General features: G+C 33.6%; 1 protein-coding gene across 1 annotated transcript in view; it reads left to right on the top strand.

Moving 5' to 3' along the window:
- The window catches only part of LOC136829428 (lipase lipl-1-like), a 77,480-nt gene that overhangs the window by 49,084 nt on the left and 17,241 nt on the right, over nucleotides 1–11,155 (top strand). The window contains exons 2-3 of the mRNA XM_067088036.1: nucleotides 7,876–8,059; nucleotides 10,148–10,355. Coding sequence (XP_066944137.1) covers nucleotides 7,925–8,059; nucleotides 10,148–10,355 — 343 coding nt within the window. The 5' untranslated portion in view covers nucleotides 7,876–7,924. The remainder of the gene's footprint in view (nucleotides 1–7,875; nucleotides 8,060–10,147; nucleotides 10,356–11,155) is intronic.

Genomic DNA, 11,155 nt, shown 5'->3' with positions numbered 1-11,155 from the left:
TTAGGAGAGGGCGGAAAGAAAGATGGAAGAAAGAGAATATGAAAGGAGGTACAGTAGTACGAACGAAAGGGGTTGCAGCTAAGGGCCGAAGGCACGCTGCAAAAAACCTTAAGTAATGCCTACGGTACACCGCATGAGGTGCACTGACGGCACTAGCCATCCTACGAGGTTGAACTACCTTATTGCTTGACCATTATTTCTGTAAAATTTTGTAGAATATTACGTCAGCACTCTTGGTACCCAAGAGTCTGGCATGATGTTCAGTCTTCAAAAAATCCTCTGCCTATTGCTTTAATTATTTCTTTCCGTCAATTAGTTCCTCGTTTTTTTAACTCCCATTCCAGCATGTTAACAGTACGATATCTATTTCTTTGTTGCTAGTTGTTTCTACGGATTCTGTTGGCCTTATATTTTTTCCTTATTATCATTACATCATCTTCTATTCGTGCTTTCGTAGATGACTCGGTCGGTTCAATCTGCTGTCTGCACGCATTCTTGAGTTACTCTGTCTTCATCTGTTAATTTTGATCATGGGCGCAAATTTATGAGAGGGGGGGGGGGGCATCCTAACAATCAAACTCACTGCCAACACTTTATAATTTCTATATTTACAGCTTTCTCTCACCCTTCCATTGAAATTTTTGTTATGAAAAGGTAATGCAGCCTATATATTTGGTGCTTCTATTACTTTGAATTTGTCTGTAATTCTAGGTGTTGTGTTTTAATTGTATAAGTTCTTTTCATCGTTTCAATTTCAGAAGCCTAATATTGACCTTACATTCGCAATTCTTCGATAACTAGGATGCTTCTTTCTTGGTTTCCTTCTTTCCAGAATTTAAACGAGGGCAATTTATGTTACAAATGACCTCTAAATTCCGTCTCTCTGTCACAAGTGTACACCCCTTCTTTTTTCTGGAAGGCCAGTTTTGGCCAATGAATCACTGAGCTGAAAGAGATTATCCTACCTCCGCCCTTTTGACCTCTGCTGTCTGTCAAGTCACCCCTTATGACATTCACTGCAACTAAATCAAAATCCTTAGAATACTCAGTTCGAGGTCTATTTTTTTTTTTTTTCGGAAAAGCTTAAGTTTGACGTTCTTTCCTGTCTCTACTCTTCAGTTCTTACAGTCTTTCATCTTACTATTTCTCAAGGTTCCGTAATCTTTAGATTTTCTTGATCAGCTTTCCAAGGTTCCAGCAACTTTTCATTTCAAACTTGCATGCCATTATTTCATTTCCTCAATGCAGGTTCACCTCTTCCTTCATAGTTAGGTCTCGACATGAATAACATATACTATTCTTTTCCTTGTTGCCTGTAGGATTGGGCCACCAAAATACCATCGGTTGCCACATTCAAACATAATAAAGAAACACCGTAAATTCATTATGAAATACAAAAAAAAAAGACACATGAGGAAAAAAGAAAAATGATAAAAAAGCGAGTTTTTAAAAACACGATTTTTTCTGTAATGAAATTATATCATTCACCTGTTTCGTGGTTTGTTGAATGGTCTCTTTCATGTTTCATATTCGAGTGTAAGGGTGAATTTTTGAAATAAAAAAACAACGCAACAGAAAAAAGTGCACACCAATTTACCAGCAAAGCAGGTACCCTCATGTCAGGCGTAGAATGTGACTCGTATAACAAACTGAAATAATGATTCTTTTCCTTCATGACTGGAACTATAAATGAACCTATTACATAACGTGCTGACGACTGTTATATCATCACATGACAAGATTTAAATCAAGTAGCATAAGTGGACAAGGACTGGAAAGAGTTGGTTTTGCATCAAGGCCAGTCAGAACCTGAAGTCCATCACAATATATATATATGTTCCCCGGAATTTGTTTCGAGGGACAAATACAGTCGAAATTGTAAAAATTATCATTTTTGTGAGCTTATGAACATTGTCAAGTACCGAATAAACATCGAAAATAAATTAGATTTTCTAAATTCTTTTTATACGGAATAAGACATATGAGTAAATTCAGTGAAATTGGCAGGTTTTATTTTTCAGAGAGCTTGTATTTTGAAAATGAAATAATAAAACTAAGGCCTTTGTGATATTTCGCATTAACCACTTGTACTCATAAAAGTAATAGGGAAATCAGTAAGATTACTAAGGTGGTCTTCCACACATTTTATTTTATTACTAGCTGACCATTCCGGCGCTGCCCGGGATAACTGGATGACAACCAATAAACTCTCTCTCTCTCTCTCTCTCCTCCTTAATACCCCCTCTACTCTCTCTCACTTCCTCTCCCTCTCTCTCTCTCCAACCCTTCCTGTCTCTGTCCTTCTTTCTTCTCCTTAACACCCCTCTCTCTCTCTCTCTCTCTCTCTCTCTCTCTCTCTCTCTCTCCAACCCTCCCGGTCTCTTTCCTGCTCCCAAACACCACCCTCTCTCTCTCTCTCTCTCTCTCTCTCTCTCTCTCTCTCTCTCTCTCTCTCTCTCTCCAACCCTCCCTGCCTCTTTCCCTCTTTTTTCTCCCCAACACCCCTTCTACTCTCTCTCTCTCACTTCCTCTCCCTCTCACTCTCTGTCAGCCCCTTCCTAACCCCCGCACCCTTTGGTGCCATTGATGTCTTACCCCTACAGTATTCTTTTCCAGTTAGTAAGTCATACGTATACAGAAATTAGGTATGACAAATTCGTAAGGTTACTAAGTCTACGGGCATAACCAGCCCCGTTTCAGGGAAGCCCTTCCTACCCCAACCCGCTTTGGTGCTAGTGATGTCTTACCCCCACAGTGCTAATTTCTAGTTAGTAAGTCATATGTATACCTAGTTTGGTTGAATTTGCCCAATGAGTTTCAGAGTTATTCTGGCACATACACACACACATACATATAAGCATACCTATATACATACATACATACATACAGTGGCTTCAAAACAACTTCAGCCTTGAATAAGTTGAAGTTATCTGCAAAAAGGCTGATATATTACTTAATCGGAATCCTCTCCACCTTAGATCAAAAATTGTTTTGTGGTCGGCTGAGAATAGTTTACAAATACTAAATATGCGAAGTAATTTCTTTCGGAAAATATCTTTCTTATTTATTATATTCTATTTAAATATTAGTCTTTATTCTTACTGCTGAATAGTAGGCCACAATAAAAACGATAAAAAATTCATAACTTATAATGCTTTTTATTGATAAATAATGTAAGAACTATGTCACACACAGCCTTTTACTGTTAATATATATTAAAACAAATTCTTTATAACGTCATAAATATGGAGATTTTATTTTAAGGAGAAACAAAGGAAAACAGACGTGCAATAGATGAGAAACAGAGCGACTTAATTTAGGGTTACACAACCCAGGAGTGCACATGGCTGGGAGAGCAGGAAAGGTCACCAGAGAGCCAGGACCGAAAACTTACCTGTTCCCCAGCGAAGGCGGAAAGAATATTCCAAAACACACCTTATTTCCCAAGGCTAAGGAGCAGCTGGTATTGTGCTTCTTTTTTTTTTTTATCTGCGCATTTTCTTCTTGCGTCCTGTGTTTAAGGACTTACTATTTTGGGAGGTGCAGTGTCTTTGTGAAGGGAAGCCACGAGTCAGAACGTCAATAATAATCGTGAAGATTATTTTCGTGGGAAGGATGGAACTTGTGCAATATTACAAAGGACGATTGAGAAATTTCGATTGCACGTTACGTTGACCAAGCCTATGACTTTGTTCTTTGGTTTGATTTTTTAATTTTACTTTTTAAAAACGCAGTTGAACTTAAATAAGTTTTTAGAACAAGATATCAACTCAGCAACAAAAACATCAGTATTATTATTAGAGTGAATTCATTGCCTTCGCCTGCGAAATATTCTTTATATTCATTAAATAAAAATGCTTTATGAAATCTACAATTTTCAAAATCTATGCACAGCATGAGAATAGCAAAAGGAACCTTAAATTTTCAAATTTTTACTCGTTCCAGTAAAAGAAATGTCAAAAAACATAAATACTATGTATGAATAATGATGTACATAAACCATCGAGATTCCAGTAGCACCCTGAGAAAGCTACAAGGTCATCGGATGCTGCCAGGAAGGAAATTAATTTTCTTACTTACTTATTCTTATTTCTCTCATTTCCTAATTTTAAACTTTTGAAAGGACTCGATTATCAAAACGTGAGGCTTCGATCTATTGCGAAAACAAAAAATTATTCTCTCTCATTCTCCTTAACTCCGTCTTGAAAAATCTCTTTTGTGAGAATACATCAGTCACTCCCAACTAGACCTATACTGTGATCATCTTTTTGTCAAAAACATTTCTCCCCATCGTATTTTTTTAAATCACGACATATTCACCATATTCTGAGCAACGGTAATTGTTCAAATACTCGAAAAATCCGCTTGAATATGCACTTGCAGCTATCGACACAAGCCCAATCCCCCCACCCTTCCCCTTGAACCCCTCCCCCGCCACCCACCACTCTCCAACTTTATCAGATAATATCAGATAACAAATGATGGCTGGGTTACTTTCACAACATGAATTCGTGTTTGGAGCTTGCTGACCTGGCTTTCCTCAAGGTTAGGGAATGCAGATGAAAATGAATAAAAATTTTAACAATTTTATATGTAGAAAATAGAAAAAAACTTCAAGAAACCTTTCGAGTTAACGTACAGCTTTAGCATCACAGAGGTGAGTAAAAACAGAGTTATTTCACTTAAGAATATGAATCTTCAAGCTAAAATTAGGATGGTAAAATATATACCCTTTCAGTGATGTTAAAGATAAGCAATAAATCTCACGAACACACAACAGTTGTATGATTGAGTAAGTAAACAATATACCTCAAATAATGCTTTTCAGTTATCTATCAACATTAGCTAACTTATGAGCCATTTAAATGTCTTATCAATAATAATAATAATAATAATAATAATAATAATAATAATAATAATAATAATAATAATAATAATAATAGTAACAATAATAGACGGTAGAGTTCTTTTCATAAAACAATAAAGAAACAAATGCGCTTCCTTTGATAAAGCAGTTCCAACACTTGGGCATCGCATAAATAATAATTTGTTGCATTTACATGCACGACTGCAGCAAGGTCGTTTGAGAGTATAAGACGGAACAAGCAATACTCCGACACGACCTTCAGATTCTCAACATTTTATTTGCTAGTTACTGAGTAACCTTGCATATATAATATATATATATATATATATATATATATATATATATATATATATATATATATATATATATATATATATATATATATATATATATATATATATATATATATATATATATATATATATATATATATATATATATATATATATATATATATAATATATATTTTATCACAACCAAATGGGATCGTGGCTGGGTGATGTAGTATTAGGTGTTTACGCTTGCTAGATCCATGTATCACTTTTAAACATTAGCACACCACTCCACCCAGCTGTAAGTGGGTTACCTGTGTTTGCTCATAGCTGGGAAGTGCTTTGAGGGGAACGACTGATGGCGAGGACCAGTTTCTTCTGCAAGAGACTGGCCATACAAAAATACATGATCAATGGATGGCCACCATGTTTAACTTTTCCATGGACAACAAGACCACCTAGAAGATGAGCAGGTGAAGGAGGTAACTTAGCCCCCGCCATTCTGTTAACTCCAATGCAGCGAGGTCATAACCCCGTGACCTCTCATCTCCAAGCACAGAGTAGCTGGTCGATGACAAGGCCCAAGACCAGGGTTGACCTGGAGGTCCTACCTGACGTAGGTCTTGAAATACTCACATAACTGAGAGAAAGCTGCCCAGGCTCTGAAAACAGAGAAAGGCTTTTACCTTGAACCAGGCTTTATCTCAGTCGAGTTAACAGTCCTCCTGCTAGACACTGTATCTATGTGCTTCAGATTTATCTACGTATGCGCCAGAATAGATTACCAGTATATCCATCATTTTAATATTAACATCACCCGACGGTCGAGAAATCTCTTGACGGTGCATCATCCTAACCTGTTGTGTATGCGTTCGAATCCTACTTCCTTTGTTTCATTATTTGGGTTGGAATCTAGGGAAAGACTCAAAAAAGCATATCAAAGAATAGGCAGGGTGACTAAGACCAGGAAAATCCCATATACCGAAATTGCGCGTAAAAGTGAACTTATACCTAAGTTTTATCAATCTGTACTGCTTTATGGACATAAATCGTGGTATGGCAATGAACTTAAAGCTTTAGTAGGTATATTAGGAGTCAGCTTGCAAGATATTATACCATAAGAGAAAATACGGAAGTCCCATAATTACGTAGATGAGATAATGATGAAGGAGAGATCAAGATGGCTTGGACATACCCTTCGCACCACTCCTAGGGAGAATAGTTCCTGATTATTTCAGCTGAGTTGCTGTGAAGACCAGGAGAGATGAAAGACCCAGACCTATTTGGATGAGAATTACTGCATGAGGAGGGAGGCTGGAGATTTGTGGAAGATAAAGCGCAGGAAAGATATGATGGCGGAATTTCACAGATGCCATTTGCGTCACCCAACGATGTTGATAAAGATGATGCGGGTTCAAAGCTCGTAGTGATGCGCGTATTAAAAATCCAAAAATGTTTCAAAGAAATCTAGGAGATACGGCACTCAAATACATATATATCTGGTTAAAAGTCACAAGCAGGATATAGATATATATGTATATATATAAATATATATATATATATATATATATATATATATATATATATATATATATATATATATATATATATATATATATATATATATATATATATATATATATATATATAGTACAGATGATCTCATAAGAAACGAAGATGTATCATTCAACTGTATTCTACACAGGGATGATAAAAATGCAAACTGTTAAAAATGCAAAAAATTTTTCACCCGTGGACCTCTTCTTATGGGGTTATTTTTTTCTCCTTAATAAACGCTCCAAGAAGAGGTCCATATTTATGTATGTGTGTGTGTTTAACTAAGCAACTTTGATGCTACAACTACTATAATCAATCTCATTATCATTAACAATAACTGAAGCTGTAAAGATGCGTAGTACCAATGCTAAATTCATAATTATGAACTCCTCCAAGGTGATGCAAGCTATATTTCTAGGCGTCAACTTTCCATTAAAACTTCACTTGACCCCGAGCAAAACTACTTCACAGTCTACTGAGAATTCTATTCCTTATCCTTTGTTTAATAATAAATCATAAAATCAGACAGCGAATAAAACACCATATTGCATGATGACATGAAGTTAATCATTTAGGAAATCTTCGCAACTCTGCCAAATTTAACTGAGTGGAGAAGAGATCGCGTCTGTTGCTCAAATGAACGAAAAATTTCTGTTCACTCGTGTTTGTCCTTCTTTCGCTTTATTGTGTCCAATACTTGACAATATATTTGCACCAAAGTTTCTCACGAACAGTCATTTGCATGGTCGTATATGGCGGCGTTAAAGATGCATTTACAATAATATACTACAAGCTCACAAATACTTACGTGAGTGCTAATTTTAGATTTGAAAGCAACTGCATGTATTTATTTAATCAAAACAGGCATCAGCTTCGGTTAAACAAAAGAGAGAGAGAGAGAGAGAGAGAGAGAGAGAGAGAGAGAGAGAGAGAGAGAGAGAGAGAGAATCTTGTGCTCAACTTCTCCTAAACTGCAAACCGGCACCTCCAGTCTGGGTGTAGTTATATAACAAGGGAACACAATCTTTCCTACAACAAACTACGAATATCCCTTAGACCTTCAAAAAAAAATCCCCCTGGCCAATACGTCAGGGATTTCCCTAGGGTTCCCAAATTTACACATATATTAGTCGCAGGCGGTTTTTGCTCAGGTCACTGTATTTTCATTTACCACCGCAGAGTCGTGAGGAGAGGTACACTAGGGAATTCTCAAGCAAGGTTCAGCGCGATGGTAGTTCAACTGAAGGTGCTGGCCGCGACACTGCTCTTCGTTGCCTTTCTTCACATCTCTCTCTCAGAGGATGTCGAGGGCTTCAGAGAACGCAGAGCACCAAAGATACATCCACACACCTTTCTGCCAACGGTAAGTTTGAGTGTTTTTTTTTATGAATGCCATGAGGATTTAGCTTTTATTGCAGGACAGAATGAGTCCAGAATCAACGGCGCTTAACGAAAGAAATATGTCAAGTCTGAAAGGCGATAAAATTTGGCGGTAGAATTTAAATGTTACGATATATGTAAGCGATATATATGAGCAAAGACATTCGAGTCAGTAAGATTTAAAGTAAATGCCCTTTAATATCATCTGATTGTATAGCAATTGCTCAAGTTCAGTATCCAAGATAAGATAACCTATTTTTATTTAGAGTAATATTTAGAACAATCATTCTATTCTGACAGATCTCTAAAATCACAAGGGAATTTAAAATATACATGGACTCCTTTATGTATATGCGCGCATAATAGTATATTTGACATTTAATTCAAATAAATAAAAGTTCAATGCCCATGCAACCAGCATTTTATAATCAACTCTCTTTAATATATTTTTCTTCTCGCAATGGTTAGTTCTGATAGGTTCCATATTAGTTTTTGCAAACTAAACTTAAGCCTTCTTTAACAGAAGTAGGAGTTATTCCGGTGTTAAATTGAAACGCCAACTCACGATGAAATTTTTTATTTGATTTTCGTAAAAAAAATTTTTTTAGCTAAAGCGTAAAATCTCATGTGTAGACAAGTAAAGGGGGTGGGGGGGGGGGGCTTTAAAATTCGCGAAGCTGCAAAAGAAGGTAAAAATGGATCCGGAAAACAATGAAATATGCATCCCATGATTCGTTATACACTACAGGGCAACTCGAATGTACGCTTGTCAGTATAAACAAAAAGATTGCGAGCTAATAGTATATAGTTGTAAAAGCATCTTTAATACTTACGTATTCGACCATGAAAATGCCTTACAGAATTAAAGATAATCGCTCTTTCTTTGTACCGTTCAGTCACAAAATATGCCATTTATTCTGTAAAAGTTGCCAGTTGCATTCTTCAGGTTTCACAGTATTTGAACTTTTTTAATTATATGCGATTGCCCATTTAGAAAAAATACTGTAATATGTCACATTCCCTAATTATAACTATATACTTTTTCACGCCAAAATACCAAGAATCGAAAAACGACTTAGATTTAGTTCGAGTATAAAGTATAAGCGAAAATTAAAATATTATTAACTGTTATCAAGTGTATTTGACGTAGTTCGCCTAATCATATGGATTTTGTGACTTTCTTTAACTACCATGCTTAAAATTCACGCTAAGCCTCGCGCCTTAATTTTTCCTTGTCACTCCCTCCTGAAGTATAATGTATGTATATATATTTATGTATATATATATATATGTATATATATATGTATATATATATATATATATATATATATATATATATATATATATATATATATATATATATGTTTCCTTGCTACGCCCTCCTGTACAAGAACATTATATATATATATATATATATATATATATATATATATATATATATATATATATATATATATATATATATATATATATATTTATATTTATACATATAATTATACATATATATATCTATATATATATACATACATACATTTATATATAATATATATATATATATATATATATATATATATATATATATATATATATATATATATATATTATAATTATAGCACTGTTCGGAACAATAGCAGTAATGCTAGAGGATATGAAATAAATGTCGTGAGTTTCTCTTCAATAATTTTGGCATTCATTTTAATATTGCTGTGTTCTTATATATATATATATATATATATATATATATATATATATATATATATATATATATATATATATAATATATATATATATATATATATATATATATATTATATATATATACATATATATATATATATATATATATATATATATATATATATATATATATATAGAACATGTATGTATAAGAGAACACAGCAACATTAATATGAATGACAAAATTATTGCAATGGTAACTCAAGTCATTTATTGCATGTCTGGCATTACTGTGATTGTTCCGAACAGTGCTATAATTTCATACGGATCGCAATACAAATCCTTTTTTTCAACTGAACGACTCAGACATGAAATTTTCACTGTTCTATTTCAGCCTGGATTGATAAGAGCCCGGGGCTACCCAGCCGAAGTGCATCATGTTGCGACCGAGGACGGATACATCCTAGAACTCCACAGAATTCCCTTCTCACCTCACAGGTCGTTAGGCGGTAACCCGAATCCCATCAGTCTCTCTCAGAATAACGTTAAGAGATCGTTGCAGCTACAGTTGCCGAATGCCACCGCTGGACTTCAGGACAGAAGTAAGTGTCATGGAGACAAGCAGACAGACAAATAGGTAGGAGAGCTTTCCACTCGCAAAGGTCGGCTTAATCCAAGACAGTCACCAATCAGCTAAAGCCAAATTTACCCATTCCCAACTTTGTAATATATAGTATATATATATATATATATATATATATATATATATATATATATATATATATTTATATTTATATATTATATTATATATTTATATATATATATTTATATATTTATATATATATATATATATTATATATATATATATTTATATTTATATTTATATTTATATATATATATATATATATATATATATATATATATATATATATTTATATATGTATATATATATATATATATATATATATATTATATATATATATATATATATATAAATATTTATATATATATATTTATATATATACATATTTATATTTATATATATATATATATTTTATATATATTTTATATATATATATATATATATATATATATATATTTATATATATACATATTTATATATATATATATCTATAGATACACATATATGCATATTATATATATATACATTATATAAATATATATATATATGTGTGTGTGTGTGTGTGTGTGTGATTTTAGATACAATGATCTCCCGACTCCTCTAAATCAAAAATGTTAAATATGCAAATAAAAAAAAGGACTTCCAATATTTCAACAACGACCCATGCAAATACAAAGTGAGAGTCCTCAAAATAATAAATACTGCATATGCAATAAAAGAAGTGTCCTTAATTTCCCATATAACCCATGTAAATATAAA

This window comes from Macrobrachium rosenbergii, chromosome 44 (assembly GCF_040412425.1).
Source record: "Macrobrachium rosenbergii isolate ZJJX-2024 chromosome 44, ASM4041242v1, whole genome shotgun sequence".
Classification (NCBI taxonomy): Eukaryota; Metazoa; Arthropoda; class Malacostraca; order Decapoda; family Palaemonidae; genus Macrobrachium; species Macrobrachium rosenbergii.
This window is presented reverse-complemented; position numbering and strand designations above follow the sequence as displayed.